This window comes from Phocoena phocoena, chromosome 16, assembly GCF_963924675.1.
Source record: "Phocoena phocoena chromosome 16, mPhoPho1.1, whole genome shotgun sequence".
In the NCBI taxonomy this organism is placed as follows: Eukaryota; Metazoa; Chordata; class Mammalia; order Artiodactyla; family Phocoenidae; genus Phocoena; species Phocoena phocoena.
The window spans coordinates 28087223-28114451 of record NC_089234.1 but is presented as its reverse complement, the minus strand read 5'-3'; the positions used below and the strand labels follow the sequence as shown (position 1 = coordinate 28114451).

Genomic DNA, 27229 nt, shown 5'->3' with positions numbered 1-27229 from the left:
AATAAAAAACCAGAACTGTCCTGATCTGAAGACAATATGATTACTTGGGAAATCCAAGAAACAACACCATTTTTGGCAAGATTGCTAAATGAAAAAATTAACAGCATACCTATACAAAAGTAAAAACCAGTTTGAAAATGTGCCTTGATAAAAGAGCCTATTTATAATAGCAAAAAATTTGAGGAATATATAGGAATAAATCTCTAACAAAGAGTGTGTAAGAACTTTGAGAAGAAAATTATGACACTTTTTTGAAAGGCCATTCTTTCATTTTTCATTCTCATAAATGGAGAAATATAACAGATTTATAAAACTCAATATCATAAATATTGTAATTCTCTCCAAACTGATGTACTATATACAAGTAATGTGATTACAATCAAAACCTTAACAGTATTTTATAGAACTTGAGGAGCTGGTTCTAAAATTTATTTGGAGGAATAAAGGGCCTGGGATAGTCCAATACAATTTTAGAAATAGGAACAGTTTCGAGGAATAGTTAAGAAGGAACTTGCTCTCCCAGATAGCAAGACTTAAAATGAAAGCTACAGTAATTAAAGCAAGGTATTACTGTAAAAGGATAGACCAAGAAATTGAAAGAAAATGGAAACCCTAACAACAGAACAAATTATATACAGGATCTTATTATATGACAGATGTGGCATTAGAAATAAGTACAGGAAATAAGAAACTACTCAATAAATAATCTAAGACAATTGGCTTGCCATTTGGAAAAAATTAAACTTGAGTTTCTATGTCACACTAAACATTAAAATAAATTCCAGATGGACTCAAGACCTACGTATGAGAAGAAAAACTTTAAAACTTTCAGAATAAAATTATTACTTTGGGGTTGGGGAAGAATTCTTAAAACAAGATAGGAAAAGCACAAACTGGAAAGGAAAAGACTGATAAATTTGATTACATGAAAATGAAATATATATGTATGTCAAAGACATCATAAAGTTCAAAGACAAGCCACAAATTGAGAGATGATATTTGCAATGCATAAAGCTGGGAAGGGATTAATATCCAGAACATACAAAGAACTTCTACAAATCAGTTTAAAAAAGTAATCAAATAATGGGCTAAAGATATTAACAGGCAATTCACATACTAAAAAAAGGGAAACCCGAATGATCCATAAACAATACTCAACTTTACTAGTAACTGGGAAAACTCGTATCAAAATTATGTGATACCATGCCCATCATCAAACTGGTATATATTTTTAAAAATCTGATAACTCCAAGGGTAGAGGACGATGTGTGGAAATGGGAATTGAATACAGCAGCACAGAAATTGAAACTCAAGCACTGCTGAGGAGAGGGTAAAATGGAGAAAGCACTTTGGAGAGCAATTTGGCAGCGTGTTGTAATTTGAAGATGTGTGTACCCTACGACACAGCAATTCTACTTCAAGATATGCATTCTAGAGCAGTGCTTCTCAAACTACCTGTGGGAAAGCATATTTTTGTATTTCAATATTTTATAAATTATAATGAGTTACTAGAAAAATATTAAAAAAGAAAAACATAAGTTCCAGTTTTTTATTAGATTCAACAGACAATAAAGTTACTGTGTTAAAATGCTTTAAGAACTTCTAACACTCATTCTCAATTTCCATACTCATCTCATTGTGGATCCAAAACAAAAAGCCGGTGACAGGGCACCGACCCACATCACATGTGGGGTAGCACTTCTCTAGGAAAACTCTTGCATGTGTGCACAGAGAGACATGGATAAGGGTATTACTGCAGAACTGTCTGTAATAAGGAAAAACCAGAAACTAACTCATTAGTAATCCATCAGAATCAAATGAGGCTCACTCATAGAATGAGATACATACAGAGCAGTTAAAAATAAACTAGATCTACATGTATCAATATGAATAAAACTCAAACAATGTTAGTAAAAAAATGAAGTTGTGAAATAAAAGGTGGACTTTGATACCACTTTTGTAGTAAAACAACTCTATGAATTGTTTCTTGTTACATATTTAGAGTAAAAGTATAAAAATATGGACAGAAAATATACATCAACTTCATAATAGAATGTACTCTGAGAAGACAGGTCAAGAAATAAGACCAGGGATGGGTACAAAGGAGGTTTCATATAGATATATAAACTTTTTCCTAAAAGAAAATATGATCTGAAGGAATATGGCAAAATGTTAAGCCTTCATATATAGTTCTCTGTATGTTCCTGTATATTTGAAATATTTAATATAAAACTCAAACTTTCAGCAAACCAAGGAACAAACAATTGAGAACCTAAGACAGCAGTTGAATACACAATATGCTGGAGTGTTAGGGAAGTCACCGGGACTCAAAATGAGCCGTTGAGCAATGCCGCTGTACTTCTAAAGGCGGTAACATCTATCTATCCAGATAAAACTAGGTGCACGTCAACAGCAAGGATGCATACTATAATCCTGAGCTTTGGCCAAAAAACCTCCTTGTTCTGAATCTGTATAAACAAAACCCCTAGTCCGCCAGAGGCTAGAGCTGCCCCCAAACCCTATCCACATTTCCTGTCCTCAAAAGACAACAGTGGGGGCCAACACCACGGTGAAGAGCCAAAGCACTTCATCAACTACTGGCCTCATCTACTTTTAAAGGTTTTAGGACATCTGAATACACAAAGGAATTTCCAGAATTCTCCACTACATATGATGCAGTCTTATTTGAGTCCCATCAACATCCAACATGAGATGGACAAAGAACAGGACAAACTCATAACACATGTACTTAGAGGCAATCATTTCAGAAAGAAATCCAAGTACCTATAACAGCCTTTTTCCTCTCTGTCTCAGCTTCTTTCTCCACAACCTTTTGTTTTTGTGCAGCTATGAGAAGTTTTGTCTTCTCAGCTTCCCTGTGGAGTAAGATATTACAAAAAATTAGAAATGGTGTACAGTCACAGGTAGTAATTCTGACTCTACAGTGGGTCAGAGAACCATTTGCAACAAGAACTTTCTGACTCAGTAAGGTAGGCAACAGAGGTGTTATCCTATTTTACTAATAATGAATTTGAGGTTGAAAGGTTAAATGATTTGCCCAAAGTCACCCAGAAATAGGAATCAAATTTAGTATATTTGAATTTTAGTCAGACCCTTTCCTCTAATCGTATCATGGAAAGGCCTGTGATCTGGAAGTGTCTGGAGTATATGAATGCTTCCTCTGCTGTTAGGCCTCCAGCTAATCTGCACCAATTATCAAAAGGCACTAACTTCTGGGCAGATGTAGCCAGCCCCTCGGATGCATGGTTTGGCAAGCAGAAGGGGGCTGGATTTCAGCGCCTCTTCAGGCAGACACCCCTGTGTAGCAGCCCGATTTGTTATACAGAAGATATAACTAGGTGGCAGTTACTAATTATGTGGTGAACTGGGGCTCAATGAGAAGAAGAACTTTCTAAGAATCTGAGCTTTCTAACAATGGAAATAGGTGGCCAATCACTAAGCACGTACAAGTGGCAACTGGGTGACCACATGGAAGAAACGGTATAAAGAAAGATCACTATTAGGTGGGAAGTTAGACTGGATTATCCCAAGGTAGCCTTTAATTCTAGAATTCCAAAAGAGTTTGAAATTAGGAAAGATCCAGAATTACCTGAAAAGTAACTCCAATAGTTTCCCCAAACATCACCCACCCCCACCTCTCTCCTTTCCTCCTGCCAACATTGATAAAAGACATAAAATGACATTCTGGATACTATGAGTTATTTGAAGGCAGATAACACATAGTATTCATCTTTCCATCACCAGAAGCTATTATATTTAACGCCTAAGACATGCTGAGCCTTCACAAAATTTATTTTTCTTCTATAAATGGATCAGACCCATGATCTACTCAGCCTAGCACTCTGTGCTTTACAGTTTTAAAAGAAGAAATCCTTTTCTACAATGAAAAAGGGAAGATAAAACTTTGCATAATAAAAGATATAGACTTGGGAACAATAATAACTCAGAAGTATAGCACTCTACAAAGAAGTAGTATTAGTACTTTTTGGACCCCCTGTATTTATACGTCTTTTGTATTCTTGACTTTTGCTAAGTTAGTTTTCTAGTATTTCATATTTTGCCTCTTAACATATCTGTCAAGTTTCCTAAAGACTTCTTTTCAGTACCTGTCATATGAGAATACTGACATTTCAACTGCAATAGGTAGTCCCCGAAAGGAATCTTCTAAAACACTTTGAAACTAATTTCGTGTCAAGCAAGTAACTTCTCATTCCCAGTCAGCCCTGGACACACAGAAGAGAAGACTACCAGGAGTCAACCCAGGCAAAGTTTCCCCAAAGGCAAGTTATAAAGATCAAGTCTAATTTTAGATACATAATCACATACAATGGAAAAGCAAACTTGATACCAATGTGTTTATTCTTACCATTTGTAACACAGTAACAAAATATAGACACTCTCTTCAACCTTAACAGCTAGGGCTCTTTCTCTCCTCTATTAATATTTAATTCAAGGTATTATTCACATCCAAATTATAGCTGCTTAGGCTTCCAACAACAGTTCTACAGCAAACTGCATCCTTAGCCACTGAAGCTGCTCCTGAAATGTCCATATATAAAGAGAAAACTAATAAGAGTCTAGTGGGAATTAAGACACCAGAATAGGTAATATTAGTAGAATTAAAGAATGGAAGATAGACATATAGCCCTCCCCAGTGTAATATCTGAAACATAATTTTCCTCTAGAGTGGTAAATTAATGTAGACAGCCCTAAATAAAAATATTGGGATCCCATGCATATTACTCACATTAACTCAAAATTTCTTCTTATGGCTTCTGGGATTTTGGGTTTTGTAACACGCACAGCCTAAAAAATAAAAGTAAAAAAGCCAAAGTGTATTTGAAAAATAAATCGTCAAACTAAATCTTCTACAAAACAGCTCCTCAAATGACACTAATAAAACAGCTCTGACATAGCTGCCTACTGACACACATAGGGATCCCATCAGAAAATCTACTGTTCCTGCCATCACCCCAAAAAATCAAAATAAGCTGCTTCTTGTTTCCTTTAAAAAAATGCCTGGCTATAGGATAAACGACTCTACCTGTTGAGGAAATAAATGTTTAGGGAAAAGGTTCTCTCTTAAAAGACCTTTCACAAAGCTCTTAAGTTGGATACTTGTGTTTCCTTTTCAAACCTGCAAACCAAAGAAACAGAAGGAAGGCAAAATTTCAAGATTTAAATTATAAAGTAGAAAACAGTCAAAAACAAAAATATAAACAAGCAAAAACCCAGGTCAGTATATGCAACTTAATACAGTTGACAAGTAAATGAATTTACCACTTCCTAAACCTGCAATCACTCAGTACTGGCTACAAATAAACAGCTCAACACTGAGGGAAAACAAACACCAATTAACAAATAACAATTAGCAGCTTGTATTCTTTCTTCCTAGAACCTCACTTAGAACAAAGTCTACTTATCTCTGTAAACATTGTTTACTAGACCCTGTTTCTCTAACCATAGTGTACTTTGGCATAATTATCTATGAAACAGGATAATTTTGGGGTGCAAGAGCCACGTACAAAAGCCCCTCTGTGTTCCCGGTTTCTTGTTTGTAGAAAAAGGCTTTAGTTTCCTAGGCCTTCCCTGGAAAAAGGCTTTAGTCTCCTAGGCCTTCCCTGAGTTCCAAAGAACAAACTCAAGCAGTTACTAATTCAGGCGTGAGGAAATGCAGAAACAAAGGAAAAGCAGTCAAGAAACAGTCATTTATAAAACAGAGTCCTGGTTCCTCCTCAAGGGATATACGTAACAACCTAATGCATATCTGTGAGCTGTTCTGAAGTAACCAAGGCCCTCACCCAGGTGGAGGATGCTGACTACCTGAGCACAAGCACAGAGACCCCAGACTGGCTGGAACCAGAAGACTGATGATTAAGATTTCTGGAACATCACCATGAAGAAAGTCATGCCCCCTGCAAACCTCACCCCAAATGCTGCCTTTAAAAACTCTTCCCTGAAAGCCACTGGGGAGTTTGAGTCCTTTGAGCATGAGCTGCCCGTTCTCCTTGCGGGACCCTGCAAAAAAACCCTTACTTTTCTGCAAACACCCACTATCAGAGTTTGGCTTTCTGTGCTGTGGGCACATAAGCCCTTACAGGGTTACATCTGCTTGGGAATTACAGATTCCGAAGGCTGACTTTTCCGTATCAAGGACCTGATCTCTCAGAAGTGTTTGATTTTACTAGTTAAACATCCTATACCACCCCTCCACCCTACTACACACACACACAAAGCACTTTGCTGATCTGTAGAAACGTTTACTTTCCCTCTGAAAACTGGCTGAACTTCTAAGCAACAAGGCCTTTAAGCACATAGCCTTTTTTTAGGGCTTATGAAAGAAGGCTTTTAAAACTTTTAAGCAACATAGCCTCCCCTACATAAAAGAGACAAGTCAGATGTGTACGTAATTTTGAGGATTATAATAACTAAATACAAGAATTAGAGTGAAATGGAATAAGAAGCTGGGGACCATGATGAAAAAAGTCATTTCACGCTAATGCTAAGGCATTTGAGGCCATAAAGAACAACTCATGGACATACCCAGAAGACAAAGAAAAATTCAGAACCAGAATTTATAAGAGATGTCAGATTTCCCAAGTGACTACCAGAAATACAGATGACTTCCAATATGATTCAGGGGGAAGCACTGTCATATTGCATTTAATTATGAGACTGGCCATGTATCTTTATAGTCCTATAAAAAGAGCACGAAATAGGACTTCTTCTGAAGACTTCTATCTTGCTGTGTGAGGCTGAAGAACACACTACATGCTTGCCAATCTTGGGAAATCTCATAATTTTCAAATATGTGAAATATAAGCACCTACTGTAACAGATACCATGAGTAATTTGCTTCATAAGAGATTTAAGAAATAAAATAGCAACATATTCAAAAACAATGGTCAAAATACACACACACACAGACACACACACAGTGAGTGAAGACAGGGGAAAAAAAGCTGATGAAATGAATGTCTGTTAAACTGACTCGTGGATTATAAGCATATATTTTAAACTAAAAGCCAGCATTTAATATATATAGTCACTGCCTTAAATAACATAGGAAAAAATATCAAGAATGCTTATTTTCACCACTTTAATTTGCCATAGTTGTTCAAGAAGGAAAAATGGGGTACAAATACAGAGAAGGGAAAAATGAAAATACTGATTGTTACAGAAAAGGTTCACTCAACAACAAATATTAATTGGGTGCCTAGTCTGTACCAAGTACTGTTTATTCCAACCACTGTGGACACAGCAATGAATAAGGCAAGACTGCTCTCATGGACTTTAAAATTTTAAAGGCAGAAAAAAAGGCAATAAAGAACAACAAAAAGCAAATAAATGAACAAGAGAATTTCAGATAGTTATTAGTGTTATGTGAAGAATTAAAATACTAGGTTGGGGGGGAAATCAAGATTTTTATTTTGGCATAATTATATAACTAAAAAAAATCTAGGGAAATTCATAAAGTTTTAGTCAAGCAAGATAAATAGCTCTAGAGATCTGCTGTGCAACACTATACCTATAGTCAATAAAAATGTATTGTACACTTGAAATTTTAAAAGGGTAAATCTCATGTTAAGTATTTTTTACCACACACACTCACAAATCTAAGGAAATTAACCAAAAGAATTACTAGAGACAGTTAATTCAGCAAACTTGCAGACATACAATAAAGTCACCAAGAATCATTTGCATTCCTCAATGCTTAAAAAAATGCTACATATTTAATAGAATTAAAGCTCATTAAATTCATAGATATTAATTTAACTTGGGATATGGGTTTCTCACCTAGGTCAGAAATTCTAAAGGAGGGGTTTCCCTGATGGCACGGTGACTGAAAATCCACCTGCCAGTGCAGGGGACACGGGTTCGAGCCCTGGTCCAGGAAGATCCCACATGCCGTGGAGCAACTAAGCCCGTGCGCCACAACTACTGAGCCTGTGCTCTAGAGCCCGCAAGCCACAACTACTGAGCCTGAGCACCACAACTATTGAAGCCTGCGTGCCCTAGAGCCCACACGCCACAACTACTGAGCCCGCGTGCTGCAACTACTGAAGCCCATGCGCCTAGGGCCCATGCTCTGCAACGAGAAGCCACCGCAATGAGAAGCCCACGCACCATGATGAAGAGTAGCCCCGCACTTGCTACAACTAGAGAAAGCCCGCGCGCAGCAACGAAGACCCAACACAGCCAAAAAATAAATTAAAAAATTTTAAAAATAGTAAAAAAAAAAAATTCTAAAAGAAACTAAAATGATAATACAATTATAAGTAAAGTCATAGACTATGTTCCTAATTTTTAAATGTATAAGCCAATTTAGGTACCTGATATGACTTGAAAATACTAATAATGAAAGCTCATCTTGTAAAATAAACTGGCAGAAATACCAAAGGCCATTATTATTATTATTTTTGGCCACACCATGCAGCATGTAGTATCTTACCAATAGTTCCCCAACCAGGGATCAAACCTGTGCCCCATGCAGTGGAAGCATGGAGTCTTAACCACTGTACTGCCAAAGGCCATTATTTTTTTAAAAGCTAATATATCTTATCAAATTTTAAAAGTGAATGAAAAGTTGAATTATCATGACCATATGGTAATATGTTAAAAATAGGAATGGTGAAAAATAGCCTTTAAGTTCTAAAAATGCATTCCAACTATCATAAGAAACTATTTTATAAGAAGAATAAATCAACCAAAAAAAATGGAGATCTTGATCTATCAGTTTAAAAACAAGAAAGTGACATTTTTTCATTCAATAACGTTTATAAAAACTACAGGGCTTCCCTGGTGGCACAGTGGTTGAGAGTCCACCTGCCGATGCAGGGGACACAGGTTCGTGCCCCGGTCCGGGAAGATCCCACAGGCCGCGGAGCGGCTGGGCCCGTGAGCCATGGCCGCTGAGCCTGCACGTCCGGAGCCTGTGCTCCGCAACGGGAGAGGTCACAACAGTGAGAGGCCCACGTACCGCAAAATAAAATAAAACAAAACAAAAAAAACCAACAAATAAATATAGGTAAGTTTAAAAGATCCTTCTTTCTGCCATGCAGAAAATGATGTGGACAAGTGAAAGTGAGAAAACAGGATAGAAGACTACTGCAGAAGTCCAGGCAAGAAATAGTACTTGGTCTAAGGAGGTGGCAGTGAAGATGTTTTAGATGGATTTGGTAGAATCAGCAGGATACGGGACTGATTATATGTTAAGGGCTAGAGGGTTCTCAAAGACGCCTCCCATACCTCTAGACTGGCCTGAGGGTAAGAAGGAGCCATTTACTAACAAGAGGGAAAAAACAGGAGAGAAGTAGATTTGATAGGAAAAGACCAAGGGCTCAATAACTAATGAAAGAATAGGAAATAGAAAAATCAATGGAACAGAACAAAGTTCAGAAAGGACTTTACTATATAACAGAATTTAGCAAATAATATGATGGCATTTCAAACAAAGAGGAGAAAGGGGCATAAATTATTCAGTAATTGCTGTTGCTAATAAATTGGGGGAGGGGCAGATTGGAGCCCAACCTCACAAATGAAATCAAAATGGATTCCAGATGAATTAAAATTTTAAATCTAAAAATAAAACTGTAAAAGTAAATGTTGTAATTTCTGATTTTATTTAAATTTCTATATTTTAAAGTTGGTGAAAGGCTCTTAAAAGCGTAGTAGCACAGCAAAATGCCATAAAGAAAAAAATACTAAAATTACTGCTAAAAATACTAAAATTAAACTTCAGAATTGTCAAGGGGAAAAGAAATGTTAAATGACAAAGAAAAAAACTAGGAGAAAATGTTTACTATGCATTTAAAGAAGAGTTGCAATAATTAACATATCAAAAACAGTTTATTTAAGTTAATGAGAAAAACACATAAAAACAACCGAAAAATGAGCAAACACAATTCACAAATCAAATACAGAGGGCCAATAAACATCCTAGGGCATTCAACCTCAATAATTAATACACAATGGCAGATTCATTTTTTCCAAAAGGATTTAGAGAGCACGTATGCATCTGTTAATTATTTGAGTATGATCACACAATCAAATGTATAGAAAACAACAGCTCATCAACACTGCTGATGAGAGAGTATAAGCTACTAAAATTTTTCTGAAAGGCAATTTGGCAATGTATATCAAAAAGCTCCCAAACAAGGCATCAATCCTACGTTTAAGAACTTATCTTAAGGGAAGAATTTTAAAAGATGTATGTATAAGCTTGGTCATTATAACATGCACCTAACAGTAAAAACTGGAAGCCAACAGGGATTAAATAAAAACATTAAAAGTGATGATGCAGCAAATCTTACTTTTAACTTGAAAAGCTGCTTACATATATTGCTGGTGAAAAAAGCTATGGTATGATTCCATTTTAGTTCAACATTATTTATAAACATATGTTCCTCTGTATTAAGAAGAGTCTGGAAAGATACAATGAACTATGTTATCTCTGCATAGTAAGATTACTGTTGAATTTCACTTTGTTTTCATCTTTTTCCTAATATCTGATTATTTTTACAACACATATAACATGCGTGTGTATAAAAATATCGATAATATACAAGGTACTACTACAAATCAGTAAGAAAAAGAAAAACATTTCAATAGAAAAATGGGCAAAGAATATGAATAGGCAATTGACAGATGAGTACCAATGGACAAAAAAATAAACAAAAAGATGCTCAACCTCATTAACAACTAAGGAAATGCAAATCAAGGAGACAGATAACTTCACATCTATCCATACAGCAAAAATCAGCATGTCTGATTGCTTCACATGCTGATGAGGTCATGGAGAAACAAGTATTCACATATACTGCTGGTAAGAATGTAGATTTAGGGACTTCCCTGGTGGCGCAGTGGATAAGACTCCACGCTCCCAATGCAGGGGGCCTGGGTTTGTACCTGGTCAGGGAACTAGATCCCACATGCATGCCGCAGCCAAGAGTTCGCATGCCGCAACTAAGGAGCCCACGTGCTGCAACTAAGAACTGGTGCAACCAAATAAATAAATAAATATTAAAAAAAAGAATGTAGATTTATACAGCCACTTTGAAAGATAAAGTGTACATACAAGGAGATGTGTCAGGAATATTCACTACACTATTGTTTATTAATAGCAAAAAATTGGAAACAGTAGGGAAATGGTTATGTAATATAAGGCAAGGAACTCTAGGGGGCTGTTTAGAAGAATGAGCTAGATCTCCAAGTAACGACCTGAGCAGAATCTAGGAATCTGTGGCATTCACATTATCTTTAAAACTGAAAAGCTGCTCCAGGACAACCAAGAGAGTTTTACAAAGTTAGCTCTGGGACATTTCAAAAGAACCCTTAACTTTGGCAGTTCCCCCTCAGGCACCTGGCAGAGATAATGGCAAGATGGAGGACAGGGGAAAACCTTCAGAAGTTTTCCAGACTCGTTTAAGAGATCGCATAAGATCACCCACAGTGAATGCACACTTCTCAGAAGCAGTGCAATCTAGAAACTAAGAAAGGACATTAGAGAAGCCACATTACCACTTCTCAGGTAATCCAGATCCAAAGCCACTGCGTTCTAATGTCACTGACCATGACTACAGTAGAAAAGGCATCTTACAGTGACACCCAATATTAACACCTACCCCACACACTTATGCAAAACAAACAAAAGCCTCACAGACTGATACTTTAACTTACTACATGCCATGTGCTCGGGTTTCTTTTCCTATTCAATTCCATCTTATTTAAAATGCTGGTCATGACCCACTAAAATTGATTTTAGAACCTACTAGTGGATTTCAACCCAATCTGAAAAAATACCCAAAAAAAGCAGTTATTCTCACCATTCTATTTCCCAATGCCACTGCCACCACCACTAAATTCTTCTGCTACCTTGCTTTTACTCAGGTCTTTCCACCCACCTGAAATATCTTCCTTACTCTTTTCCACCTTATAAATCGTATTAATTCTTCCAGACCTACCCATCAATAAAATCTCAACTCAATCAGTCATTTCCAGGCAGATGCTCTTGAAATGTTCGTTAAACTCTGAGAGCAGTAATCATCCAATCAATTCATCCGTCAATTAATACTTTGTCTAGAATTATTATCCACATTTTATATGTGAAATTCTTTTTCATAATCTTACTGAGGGCAAGGATTAGTCTTAAACTGATTTATAACCATTACTGTATCTTTTTTTTTTTTTTTGGTGGTACGAGGGCCTCTCACTGTTGTGGCCTCTCCCAGCAGCCATGACTCACGGGCCCAGCCACTCCGCAGCATGTGGGATCCTCCCAGACCGAGGAACGAACCCACGTCCCCTGCATCGGCAGGCGTACTCTCAACCACTGCGCCACCAGGGAAGCCAAACCATTACTGTATCTTAATAATGTCACACACATACATAGCTGTATACAGATTTTATTTCCTTTCAAGAGCCTCAGCTTATCTGTTCCCTCTAAGAGTTCAGAAAAAAATGCCACCCATAACTGAGAAAGGTATTCTGTAAATCACCCTAGCACTACAATTAAATAACTGCTGAATAAACAGTCTGATGAAAGGACAATTAAATACAAAGCTCTCAAAATTCCCAAAGAATTTCCCTAGGAGAAGGGCTTACCTGTATGGTGAGGCCTGGGGCCATGACATTTAAATCTTTCTGCAGAGCTTGCTTGAGGTTTTCGTCTATTTGATCTGTTTTTGAAGCCAAGAACAACAGCTCTCATTACACTCAAAAAAATTTCCTTACGTTGTATTAACATTTAAACAAAACCAATCATAATTAGACCTAAAGTTTCCATGGTACTATTCTTTTATAGAGCTTAAACCATTTCACACACATATGAAAACAAATATATATAGATAGAGAGAGAGAGAGAGAGACAGAGAGAGAGAGAGACAGAGAGAGAGAGAGAGAGAGAGAGAGACAGAGAGAGAGAGAGACAGAGAGACAGAGAGAGAGAGAGAGAGTTTTCCTTTTGTGTGAGGAAAAATTGTGAGGAATTACTGAACAAAGAAATTAAGGAAAGATGACAACCAGCTACTTGAAGTTTATCAAATAATGGAGAATTTAGGATTCTAATATCTTAATTCAGTGTCGTTACTTAATATGTGTCCTGATTCTCTAAAAAAAACAAATTTTCATCTTCAGTCAATCTTTATCCAAATTCCCAAATAACTAAATTTCATTTCCAGGGACCTCTGCCAATTATTTTGGATTTAAAAACAGAGAGGGTGGGGGAAAGGCTCATAGGAAGGTCCTTGAAGCACACAAGAATGGACAATAAAGATGTCACTTCACTTGGCTTTGTAACTCATGAATTTTCTATCCACCTCAACAGTACCTTCCCCATTATTAAATAACCAGTGATGTGACAATTAAGGACAGACCAGTTTTCTCAAACACCACGTCAATAGTGCTCAATCATCAATGAGGAATCAATTGGTAGATTTCTAAATTGATTAACCATCCCTATGCCTGCCTCTAAGAAATTCACTAAGAATTCCAGGAGGGAGAAGTGAGCAGACAATAGCAGCAACCCAATCCCCGGTCAGAGCTTTCCCTACCACAAATGAAAAGCAACTTGTACAGAAGAGAGTCAACATAGCAAGACTGAAACTACTATCCTTAGAAAGGCCTGTTTGCAATTTGGCCTCTGGCTGTCACCTGGGGTCATGGATTTGGAGAGCATTCCCTCTATCCCCAGAACTGATAACAATGACTCACTGTGCCTAAACTGTTTATTCAAACAATGTGTTTTGTGCTGAACATCTACTTTCCTTCTGGGAATCTGGAATATTGGTATATGCTAGGCAGAAGGTACCTACATGACCAGCCCACGGTAAAAATCCTGCAGAGTCTCTAATGAGCTTCTCCAGCAGGCAACATCTCACGTGTATTGTTACAATTCAATGCTGGAGTAATTAAGTGTATCCTGCATGACTCCACTGGGAGAAGACTCTTGAAAGCTTGTGCCTGATTTCCTTCAGACTTCACCCAAGTGCCTTTTCCTTCTGCTTTGTACCCTTTTGCTGTAGTACATCTTAGTTGTATGATTATACTGAGTCCTGTCAGTCCTCCTAGCAAATCATCAAACGTGGGGGTGGGTCTTGGGAAACTCCAAGACACAGGTTCTTAATTTCTCCAAATTATCTATTAAACTAGCAACAAAGCTAATTTTCAGTAAATTATCATAGTAAAAACAGAATATAGTCTGGGACTTCCCTGGTGGCACAGTGGTTAAGAATCCACCTGCCAATGCAGGGGACATGGGTTCGAGCCCTGGTCTGGGAAGATCCCACATGCTGCGGAGCAACTAAGTCCGTGTGCCACAACTACTGAGCTCACATGCCACAACTACTGAACCTGGGTGCTGCAACTACTGAAGCCCGCATGCCTAGAGCCTGTGCTCCATAACAAGAGAAGCCACCGCAATGAGAAGTCCGCGCTCCGCAATGAAGAGTAGCCCCTGCTCGCTGCAACTAGAGAAAGCCCACGTGCAGCAACGAAGACCCAGCGCAACCAAAAATAAAATTAATTAATTAATTTTAAAAAAAGAACTTAGTTTGTAAATCATCTTTTTCCAATCTCTACCAAGTTACATACTTTGTACTTCAGAAAATGGTTATCATTCTTAAAATATCTTGTTTGCGTAACTATTTGCTTAATTTAAGCAATTTTAAGCAATTTTAAACTTAAGATAAAGAATATTTTAAAGACAATTGCTCTATTATAAATTCAGAAGAAATGCTCAAATAGCATAATGCTTACTAATATTATAGCATTCACAGACAAGTTGAACAAGATTTCTAATTGGTTATTTATATATTTAAAACAAATGAGACACTTACCAAACAATTCAATGTAAACTTCTTGAAGCGTGTGGGCGCTGCAAAACTGGTTCAGTTCATGGTGGATTTTATTGAAGATTAAGGTCTTGTCATAATCTGCAGTGTAGTTCCTCACTATATCAAACACTGAAAGAGAGGTACTATCCATGTTCACCCGTGTATCCTCTAATTCAGCCAAGGTAAAAGTTACAGTGATAAAATATACATGAGGAAAAGTGCCAATGAAATAGTGAAAACATGAAACACAACTCCAAGCCTTAATGTGTTCCTTGTGCCTTATTCTCCAGATATTACTGCATTTGCAATTCTAATGGGCACACTTCATATTCCATACTAAGGAGAGTATATATTATCTTGGAGGTAATAAGGAACCGTCAAAAATTGAGCAAGGGCATGACACAATCAGATCTGTACTTTGGCAGCAGAGTGAAAATGAATTGTGAGGCATATAAATCAGAGGCAGGGGAACTGTAAAGCAATTACTGCAAGGTAAAAGTTTAGCTAAGAGGTAAAGAGGGCCTGAACTAACTGAGGAACAGTGGGAATGAAAGAAGGAGACAGCTCCAAAAGACCATTTTCAAAAAGGCAGTTTTTAAAGGCTGTTAAAAAAAAAAAAAGACAGGCTAGAAAGGAAAGAAGCTAACATTTCTGGGCCAGACTTTGTATCAGGCAATTTATATACATTAACACTTAATTCTCACAAAAAAAAATCTCCTTATTTTGCATAATATGAAACTGAGAAACAGAATTTCAGAAATGTGCCTAAGGGTACATACTAGAACATGACAGAACCTGTGCCCTACTTATTAAAACATGCTTTCTCCCTTCAAATCCAAGACTTGCTCTACTCGCCTTCCCACGGAGGATACTAGATGTAACCGGATTCCAGATCACAACAGATGAACAGGCCATCAATAAATACTCGCTGACTAACTCATCCTCTTGATCATTTCCAAATGAGTTGGTGATACAATAGTTTCCTCTTTATCTCTGGTCAGAAAACGAGCACTATCTCCCCTTCTTCTATTTTTTCAATCATAGTCCATTCCACTGATTTGTGACCAGGGAAAGTAGATGATAAAAGACAGGAAAATACTTAATTGCTGAAAAATATAATCCAAATCCACTTGATAGTAATACAGGTCGCTCTCTCTTCTGAAATTCTTTTGCTATTTGTGCCTGTACCAGTGACATGAAACTTAGCACGACCTTACATTCCTATATATGTACATATATATGTTTATATATATAAACATATATATATATATTTATACGTGTATATATATATATTTTTTTTTAGGTCAGTATCATGTCTTCTCAAGGAAAATAAAAAGCCCTTAATGCAAAGGCTCTAACTTCACCTTTTAAAATTGTTTTTGCCAACACAGTATCCTGACATAGTGAGCATGCAAATTTTAGTAGTAAGGATAAAAATAAAATGGCAGATCTTTCTAAAAACTTTATTTTATTATAGTTGATTTACAATGTTGTGTTAATTTCTACTGTATAGCAAAGCGATTCAGTTATACATATGTACACATTCTTTTTCATGTTCTTTTCCATTATGGTTTATCACAGGATATTGAATGGAGTTCCCTGTGCTATACAGTAGGACCTTGTTGTTTATCCATTCTTTATAATAGTTTGCATCTGTTAATCCCAAACTCCCAATCCACCCCTCCCCAACAGCAACCATAAGTCTGTCCTGTCTGTTTCTGTTTCATAGATAAGTTCATTTGTGTCACGTTTTAGATTCCACATATAAGTGGTATCATATGGTATTTGTCTTTCTAACTTACTTTACTTAGTATGACAATCTCTAGGTCCATCCATGTGGCTTCAAAATGACATTATTTCATTCTTTTTTATGGCTGAGTAGTATTCCACTGCATGTATGTACCACATCTTCTTTATCCATTCATCTGTCAATGGACACTTAGGTTGTTTCCACCTCTTGGGTATTGTGAATAGTGCTGCAATGAACACTGGGGTGCATGTATCTTTTCAAATTATAGTTTTGTCTGGGTAAATGCCCAGGAGTAGGATTGCTGGATCATATGACAGCTCTATTTTTAGTCTTTTGAGGAACCTCCATACTGTTTTCCATAGTGGCTGCACCAATTTACGTTCCCACCAACAGTGTAGGAGGGTTCCCTTTTCTCCACACTCTCTCCAGCATTTGTTATTTGTAGACTTTTTTTTTTTTTTTTTTGTGGTACGCGGGCCTCTCACTGCTGCGGCCTCTCCCATTGAGGAGCACAGGCTCCGGACGCGCAGGCCCAGCGGCCATGGCTCACGGGCCCAGCAGCTCCGCGGCACGTGGGATCCTCCCGGACCGGGGCACGAACCCGCGCCCCCCGCACCGGCAGGCGGACTCCCAACCACTGCGCCACCAGGGAAGCCCTGTTATTTGTAGACTTTTAAATGATGGCCATTCTGACTACTGTGAGGTGATATCTCATTGTAGTGCTGATTTGCATTTCTCTAATAATCAGTGATGTTGAGCAGCTTTTCATGTGCCTGTTGGCCATCTGTATGTCTTTGTTGGAGAAATGTCCATTTAGGTCTTCTGAAAATGGCAGATCTTTTGATTGAAAGCAGGGTCTCGAAGAAACCCAAGTACACCCATGTTCATAGTAGTATTATTCACAATAGCTAAAACGTGGAAGTAATCCAAATGTCCATCAATGGATGAATGGATAAACAAAATGTGGTATATACATACAATGGAATATTATTCAGCCTTAAAAAGGAAGGAAATTCTGACACATGCTACTACAACATGGATGAACCCTAAGGACATTATGCTTAGTGAAAGAAGCCAGTCACAAAAAGACAAATACTGTATGATTCCATTTATGAGGTTCCTGGAGTAGTCAAATTCACAGAGAAAGAAAGTACAGACAGAAATGTCAGAAAGACAGAAACGGTGGTTGCCAGGGCTGGGAGAGCGGGTGCATGAGTTCTTGTTTAATGGGTAGGGAGTTTCAGTTTTGCAAGATGAAAAGAGTTATGGAGATGGATGCTGGTGATGGTGGCATAACAATGTGAATGTATGTAATGTCCACTGAATATTTAAAAGTGGTTAAGAAGGTAAATTTTATGTTACATGTATTTTATCACAATAAAAAAAATTACAAAAAGAAATCAAACATTAAAATGGTCGATCTTACTTCAGAACTCCTAATTAAGTTTTTGATTTGAACAGTACTCCATCTCTGTGAGTTTTCATCTTTTACCAAGAAAGTGTTCTCCCCACACTGAGGACTTTCAGATTGCTTTGCAAGTTGTAGCAAATCTCAACTAGAAAAGATTTTTCTATGGTCACAAATCAATGTAGCCAAGGAACTGATCAGTTATAGACTTTTAACATGTAAGGATATTATTTCTCATCCTGACTGGATAAAATGCTACTTTCTAGAAATTCTAGAAATAATCAATGACTGTCTTTTTCTTAGATACACTCAGCTCAGCGTAACGCATACAGTTGCAGAAAGTCAACTCTGTTGACCTATTTCTGTCGCCATTCCCTAGGAATGGAAAATATTCCAGCGATTATTTTTTTAAATATATATCAGAAATGAATGAGGTCAAAAAACTTTCCTTAGGGAATCTATTCCTATTCCTTAGAGAATCTCTCAGTTACAGACACTCTGATTATAACTATAACAGAATAGATGGGTACCATACCTGCACAAGGGGCCAACATATTAACCACTTCTATTCGGTCAATATAGATCATGACCCCACCACTAAAAACAGAGAAATGGAAAAATGTGAGCCAAATACAAACCTATTATGTTCCTAGATTAATTCTACATCATCAAACAAATCCCACATGATAGAAATTTAGAAGGAAAATCTAAAGACATAGACTACTGATCGATTGAACTGACCTCACTGCTCACTACTCAAATGACCCTGCACACACTCACCTGGCTCTCTCATAACCAAAAGCTCACCTCCGTAACTGCTGTGATCAAAGTCAGCTCACAGGAAGACCACACCTATAACCTAGAGCTGCTTAGCACTTTGCCCTTATTAAATGAAGCCAACAGCTAAGGCAGTGCACTTCTCACACTTCTCCATCAAGGAATCAGGTAAAGTGGTTCCCCAGAGGTATGGAGGCCAGCCACAGGCTGAAATTCTTTTGATTCCCTTCTTTATCTTAATCTACTTTTCATCTGTATTTACTCTAATATGAAAAGAAGAATCTTCCCCCAAACCCTGAAGTAAAACTGACACTCCAGAAAGATAGGTCTCGTTAATTAATGGCTTCCTATACTTCCTGGCCTACCAGCACAGACCCTGAGGAACATGTGAACCTCAATTTAAGATACATGAAGTTAAGAAATTTTGAAACTATACAACTAAGCCTTGCTACCAACTTACAACAACATTTTTTTTCTGATAAAAAAGCATAATACCTGCTCACTGAAAAAAATCTGACAAATACATGAAAGCACGAAGATAAAAATAAAATTTACCCAACATCTCATCAGCTGCCAATTTTGAGTCATCTCTAAAGGGAATCTATCAAAAAGTTACAGATACACCTAGGGAGAACTTGTATCAAATACGTTAACTTAAAACAGAGAGAATTTGCTCCCTCTTTAAGAACATTTCTGTGATATTTTGGTCATTTAAAATACAGGATTTAAAACATACACTGAACTTTATACTCTTCTTCTGATACAATTCAATGTACTGATTATACTCTAAAAATAATTTGGGCCTTGCTTGCCTTTTTTGCCCCAAAACTTTATACAGCAGTGATTTTTCAAAGTAAGGTCCTCAGATCAGCTCAGGATCACCTGGGACTTCTGCTAGAAATGCAAATTCTCGGGTCTCATTCCAGATCTACTGAATCAGAAACTCTAAATTAGATGGCATTTAATACTACAGATGACAAGGTAAGCTGATTTCATTTTAAACTATCTACTGTTAGTTTAAAATGGCTAAGATGGAAAGGTCCTATTTGGAGACAGGGCTTTTCTCAAATAATGCTCAGAAGAGAAATCCCCCTGGGTTACTACGATGCCTATTTGAAAGATGTTTAAGTGATCACAGCTTATGAACAGAAAATACATCTGAACCAAAGGGAGGTTGGTAAGCAAGGGGAACGCTTACCTTGTTCCACAAGGCACATTTTTAACTTCATCAGTTTGCAGTGTTGTCTGGGGAGGAAAAAATATCTCATCAATACTCAGCACACATATCATCAAAGAACCACTGGTCCCAAAGGAAAATCTCTAGAGAACTGCTGAAAGGTACGTACGGGAGAGCTCCATTACAATTTTAGTCCCCCAAAATTAGCTATCAGAGCAATCTCTTTTTGTATCCTGGCAAACATGAAAGACTAGAGACAGAATATTTTACAGTTAATGTCTGAGTCAAGATGCACCAGGAAAGCTTCAATACTCAACCTGAAAGTTTCCATGTTCAATCTCTCAGTCAGTCCCTTATTTGCATGGAGCTGGCCTGGGACTGCAAACTACATGGATTACCCACAAGGATACTACTGCTAGGATTTGTACTCTGAACTCTGATTCCACTGCTAATATTAATGGTTACAATGAAGGCAAAAGATAACTATTATAGGCATACAAGCAGTCTTCAACTCAGAGGGGCCCTTGAGCTCAACACCAACATTTTCCTCTAAAGCTATAGTCAATATTTTAGTTCAGGTCCTAGAGATTTCTCAGACAGTCTCTCAATTTCCTTTTTAAAATAAATGCCACCATCAGCACTGCTTCCTCCTTGTGAACCAACCATCTGGTACTTAATTACTCTGCCCCTGTCACAACTTGGTTCGGATCCAGAATGACTCCCTATTGCACTTGAAGGCTTCCAACAGGAGAGCACATAATGAGTGTATTCTGGACACACTGCACCATATTAAGCCCACAGCAACATAGTACTTTATGGAATACAATGGAAAAAAGAAGCATGGTCCTTGTTTCCAAAGAGCTCACAATCCAACACAGGAGATAAAATCCTTACAAAGCAATCCATAACAGGTACAAATAACAGAGTATAAACTGAATTGTTAGGTATTAAGTGATAGAGTAAAATAATCATTTGAAAAGCTCTGTGAGGTGAAATATTTATAAGCCCAGTCTAGAGAAGGAGAAATAAGAACAGATAAGGCAGAGAAGCATCTTAAATTCAATACGTATCTATGCAAATACACAAAGTTGAGGACAAACTATGTGTATAGGTGTCAGGAGGCAGTTGGCTTGCCTGGAGCAGAAGGGACAATATAGATGAGAGGTGAAACTCTGAGAAGAGAACATGATGATGTTAGGCAGAGGGTCCTGAATGTTTGCTGGGGGGCTTGTGCTCCCCCTAGTCCACCTTACACACAGCCACAAACAAACCTTTCAAAAATAGGACTTTTCCTTCATTCCTTTGCTTATGTGTGTTGTGGTTCTCATTATCTATCATATCTGGAGGCAAGAAAACCAGCTGGGAAGCTAAAATAGTAATTTATTTAGGTTAATGTAGAAAAGGCCATGGAAATTTAAAGCTTTCAACCCAGGAGATACAATAGAGAAGGGATCTGATAACTAGTTTCATATAAAATTCCAGGAGGAAAAAGAATAGAATGTTAAGTCTGGGGTTAAAAGGGTGATAGTAAACATTAGTGACAGGATGTAGGTAGAGTGAGGGAAGTTGACAGAGGTGAGCTCAATTTATTTTATTTCCTTCAAAACATTCACCATATTCAACTTCCAAATCAACTTTAAATATACATTCCTATTTAAACCTAAAGGATATTCTCTAGTCAATTTTCAAACCAAGTAGAACTAGGAAAGAGTTCAAATGTTAAATCTTCAATTTAACATCCTATCTCCATGTACTTTTATACTTCTTTTATATTACCTCAAAAATTTCCCCAGTATGAATGTTTATTTTAAAAGTCTTTGGTTTTGTTATATAAATATATATTTTAAAGGCTGAAGGTTTTTATATTTTTCTAAACAGTTTTTTTTTCTTACATCATATATGGGATCTCACAGTTCCCCAAGATGCTTCTTAAATATTCCTTTCAAATGCCAAGTCTCTTAAGCCATTTGTTTATATAAGCTATGTCTTCTAATGTGCTCCAAAACTTCCTAAAAATAAGTTTCTTTATCTCATTCTTATGAAAACAACTTCTTAAAAGGGTTTTATTAATATAATCCTTTCCTAGAACGTTAGTTTCACATATAAAGACAGACCATTTCTATTTAGTCACATTGACTCCAGCAGTAAATCTTTTTATTTTTATTTTTATTTTTTTTTTACGCGGGCCTCTCACTGTTGTGGCCTCTCCCACTGCGGAGCACACGCGCCAGACGCCCAGGCTCAGCGGCCATGGCTCACAGGCCCAGCCGCTCCGCGGCATGTGGGACCCTCCCGGACCAGGGCACGAACCCGTGTCCCCTGCATCGGCAGGCGGACTCTCAACCACTGCGCCACCGGGGAAGCCCAGTAAATCTTTTTACTAATTTCATTTCTTCTTTTTTAATAAGATTATTTATTTATTTATTTATTTATGGTGGGTTGGGTCTTCGTTGCTGTGCACGGGCTTTCTCTAGTTGTGGCAAGCAGGGGCTACTCTTCATTGCAGTGCTCGGACTTCTCATTGCAGTGGCTTCTCTTGTTGCAGAGTATGGGCTCTAGGTGTGCGGGCTTCAGTAGTTGTGGCACACGGGCTCAGCAGTTGTGGCTCGTGGGCTCTAGAGCGCAGGCTCAGTAGTTGCGGTGCATGGGCTTAGCTGCTCCGCGGCATGTGGGATCTTCCCGGACCAGGGCTCGAACCCGTGTCCCCTGCATTGGCAGGCGGATTCTTAACCACTGCGCCACCAGGGAAGTCCCTCATTTTCATTTTTTATGACAGTTTATCACTCTATGTGTTTGTGTGTGTATATGTATGAATACACACACACACACACACACTGTGTATTTGTTATATATGTAATTAAACTCTAAAATCTATTTGTTTATTGTCTGTATCTCTTTTATATATCTCTGCATCAGTATGACTCAACATACTAAGCTCCAAGAAGGCAGAGACAAATCTGCCTGGCTTTGAACAAGGTCTAAAAAAGCCCCTGATCTCTAAGGGTCTGATGATGCCATTGATAACATCAATATAGACTATTTAAGCTGTTGATGGGTTCATGCAAATAAAACCCCTTGTTTCACAGAGGAGTAACTGAAGTCTAGAATGGTTAAGTGATTTCTGCAAAGTCATGTAAACAATTAGTGGCAGAGCCAGAACCTAGTTTACAGGTTTCTGGCCCCATGTTCACTACACCACACCGCTTCCAGAGAAATCAGCTCAACTTAACAACTTTCACCACAAGTAGAAAGGTCAGAAATATAAACGTGTTATGACCCCTGCCTTTAAGAAGCTTGGAGACTTTCTGGAAAAAAAAAATTCACACAAAAACTTAAGAGAACAATACAAGACAACATTATTAAAGGAAATAAGATCAAGGGCCAAAATTTACAATACAGACTTTAAGGGCTATGGAAGAGGAGGAGAAGGATTTGTGATGAGCCTTAAAAAGGCTGGCAAGATTTAGACAGGAAATAAGGAATAAAGAGAGAGATGGTGAGAGAAGAGGTAATAGCATCAGCCTAGGCAAGAGTGAATAAAATAAATATGGGAAAACAATATGGAAATCAGTCTGACTAGGGGAAGAACACTATACTTCACTTTAACAGACACAATTCTTGCCCCAAGCCATCTAAAAGGGAATTGGAGGGAAATCTGGAGGATTTAAGTATTCATAATGAAAATCTCACTTAGCAGGAAGCCTAGACTTTAAATTACAAGATGAAATACATGAATTTTCCCGAGCCCTGAAAAATTAGCAGCGGAGAGTAGACAAACTTCTGAATCCAAAGATTTATAATCACACAGTGCCTGCAAAAGTAGTAACAATCTGGGCTTCCCTGGTGGCGCAGTGGTTGAGAGTCCGCCTGCCGATGCAGGGGACACGGGTTCGTGCCCCGGTCCGGGAGGATCCCACATGCCGCGGAGCGGCTGGGCCTGTGGGCCATGGTCGCTGAGCCTGCGCGTCCGGAGCCTGTGCTCCGCAACGGGAGAGGCCACAACAGTGAGAGGCCCACGTACCACAAAAAAAAAAAAAAAGTAGTAACAATCTAATCCTGTTTTGTCATGTTGTTACCTCAAAAGATATTTACTAAGTGTCTGTTCTCAAGAACCAGCCGCTTATTTAAGATATTCTGGGATGCTGTCAAAATAGAACACTCACTAATGTTCCACATATGATTATGCTTAATGTTCCAGGCAAAAATGTGAAGCAGAGAAGCTGTGTATAAAAATTCAGATCCTCCATGTTAACAGTAGCCCAGGAGCTTGCCTCTATGGAAACCAAACACCATTCTAAACCAAGTTATCACTGGTTTATATCTCTAGTTGTGTTTCAAAGTCCTGCTTTTATTTTGACAGCAGCAACACAAAACCTGCTGCATACCACTATATAGATGGGAGAAGTGAGTCCTTCCAAGCCGCCTAGCTCATACTTCTAATATACCTCAAGAGAGTGACGTGGTTCAAAACCATAACTTATGCTGTGACAACTGTACTCTGAACTTTTAGCTCCTACAATTAAGTAAATACTACCATTAGCTTAAGAAATGAGGAATTCTATCTCCACCCATGAATGTGGTCACTGTTCCGCTCGCACCTGTCTATCCAGTGTGGGGGCTTCCCTAGGAATCACTCACCTGCACAGATCTGAACGTAGTAATGAAAGGCAACATGATATGATAGCCTGGTCCACTGGGGCTAGTTAGTAAAGCTCCTCCCCTGCAAAAAGATGTTTCAATTTGACAAGATTATAAAAAGAGAAATTCTCTTTCCAAATCTAAAATGCTATAATATTCACTCTTACTCATGCTATTGATCTACTAAAGCCTAATATGAGTTACTAATGATGAACAACTGCTGGTCCCTAAAATATCTGCCACACCTACAAAAGTGAAAAGATCAAATTAAACTGCCCATGCTACACCTTGTTTCACAAGTTCTACCAACCATACCTCTGGGTCTCCAGCACCACTCTCAGGTATAAAGATTCTCTTTGGTCTTTAACCTTTTGAGAACTACTTGTGAAAAAAATTCGAATGGCTCTCAGTTGATGTACTTTAATTGTACATAGCGTGAGCCAGATCAAAACACAATACATTTAATCACCAGGCTGAATAAAAAAATAGATAACACAAACTTTCAAGGAAGGAGAAAATTTCTGATGCTCAAGATTCTTTTAATCTACCTGCAAAGCAATTAAAATGCTGGGGGCGATTAACGTACACACTACTATATATAAAATAGGTAAACAACAAGGACCTTCTGTATAGCACAGAGAACTATACTCAATATTTTGTAATAACCTGTAATAGAAAATCTGAAAAATAATATACAAAAAAAAAATATATGTATAACTGAATCACTTTGCTATACACTTGAAACACAACATTGTAAATTAACAATTTAAACAATTTTTTTTAATCAAAAAAGAAACTTATTTGGAGCAAATTAAAAAATACTGGGGGCATAAAGACTCTATAAAATCAACAACAACAACAAATTAGCACGGAAAGATGAAGGGTGAGGGGATAAGACTACAAATAGATATGTGTGGACTTGTTCACCAAATTCCGAAATGTGAGAAACATGAAGGCACATCTTGCAAGTTATAAAAAGGAGGTAATTTGGAGGCAAATATAAAAAAGAAGTCCTATTTTACATAATGAATAGTAAATTAATATAACTTACCTTCCTATCTTGAAAATATATATAGGTTTGCAAACAATGCATAACAAATAGCTAATAGAAGATGAACTGTTTGAGGTCCAGCCCTAATTTTTTGAGCCATACCTTGAAATGTTCTTGGGTTTACTATCAGGAAGACAATGCTGAACTAGATGGAAATACAGACTAATCTGCCATTTTTTAAATGCCAGACCCACCACCTGCTAAGATATATCACTAAAATTGTATTTGAAATTAGTGCTTCACAGGGAAGACTGTTTCTAAGACTCAGGATGGATCTAAAAGTAGAAATATTGGTTTTATGGGATGACAGAAGCCGGCTAAAAGTTGAAGCTCTTTCAAATACATCATTATCGCAATTTCTCCAAACTGTCCTCTGTCTATATCAAAAGAACAGGTGGTAATTACATTGAAGGAAAAGCTATTCATCTCAGCTAGAGATCAACACATTCCACACCACTGCTTTCCACAACTTGAAAAGAAAGGGAAAGGTGGGAGGAGGATGTATCTGTCACAATCCTGTGTTTGTCTCCCAAGGTCCAGGAATTTAACAACTGTCATGGTCTTAATGGCCTTACAAGCCCAAACCAGACACCAGGACTTTTTAAAGGGAAAAAAAAAAAATTCTAAGGAACAACCACAAACAGGACCAGAGTTTCTAAATAGCACCTACAGCTGCAACTAATGGTGAGTACAGCTGTATGGAATTTAACAATGATTTATCCATTTCTTCAGCCACAGGTGGAGTCACCACTGCCTTCTACCCTTCATTTTTTTCTGCAAATGACTGAATTTACTGACTACTAGGAACAACTACAGGGAGTCTTAACCTCTGCACACAATGTACATAGCACTGAAACTGTTCAACACCTCGAGGATGCTCTGCAAAAGCCTGCCACAGCTCCCATACTCTCCCTAGAGCTGCAACAAAAGTCACTTCCTAGGACTGGAAAGAGCTCCCTGACACCGCAGAGGGAACAACTTCCTAGACTCTAATGGGAGTCTCCCTTCTACCTGCTCTAGAACCTGAGCTGACTGCACGTGCCGCTCACCTGTAGTACACGGCCAGGTGTCCTTCCTCGATCTTGTGGATGGAGGCGTAGAGGAGGACAACCACCAGACCCACCACTCCAGCCACCAGAACGCGTGCTTGAGTCATATTCATCCTAGTTCCTCCTGGATGAGGAAGGAACGGGGCCCCAGCCCCGTGAGTGACAGGCCCACCTTCCGTTTTCCACCTCGCCCTCCCGCTACCTGGCCCCCTCCCGCAGGCCGAGCTGAGGAGTCTGTGCCTCTTTTCCCTCCTCGCAGAGCCCGCTTCCCCGTCGCCAACCCCTCCGCGCGAGCCGGCCCGTGGGTCGCCCCTGCTCGGTAAGCGTCTTGACACCCCCCTCCCCCCCCCCCCCCACCCCGCTCCCAACAGCCGCTCCTCCCCGTCTAGGGGAAAGCATTAACTGAGAAGGGGGCCAGCCGCAGACTCCGGACGGACGCCGACCCTTCGGCCGCGCCCCACCGATCAGTGACGCACCGCCCCTCGCGTGCACGTGAAGTCTCCACCCGGGCCGCACCAACCGCGGCC

The 27229-nt window shown here is 38.4% G+C and overlaps 1 protein-coding gene across 1 annotated transcript in view; it reads right to left on the bottom strand.

Moving 5' to 3' along the window:
- ERLIN1 (ER lipid raft associated 1) overlaps nucleotides 1-27229 on the bottom strand; it is a 35221-nt gene extending 7992 nt beyond the window's left edge. Inside the window, exons 1-9 of the mRNA XM_065893866.1 lie at nucleotides 27106-27229; nucleotides 26703-26826; nucleotides 24603-24684; nucleotides 19986-20032; nucleotides 18546-18607; nucleotides 14856-14981; nucleotides 12625-12698; nucleotides 4769-4827; nucleotides 2785-2876 (exon numbers count right to left, since the gene is read on the bottom strand). Of these exons, the coding sequence (XP_065749938.1) occupies nucleotides 2785-2876; nucleotides 4769-4827; nucleotides 12625-12698; nucleotides 14856-14981; nucleotides 18546-18607; nucleotides 19986-20032; nucleotides 24603-24684; nucleotides 26703-26815 (655 nt within the window). The 5' untranslated portion in view covers nucleotides 26816-26826; nucleotides 27106-27229. The remainder of the gene's footprint in view (nucleotides 1-2784; nucleotides 2877-4768; nucleotides 4828-12624; nucleotides 12699-14855; nucleotides 14982-18545; nucleotides 18608-19985; nucleotides 20033-24602; nucleotides 24685-26702; nucleotides 26827-27105) is intronic.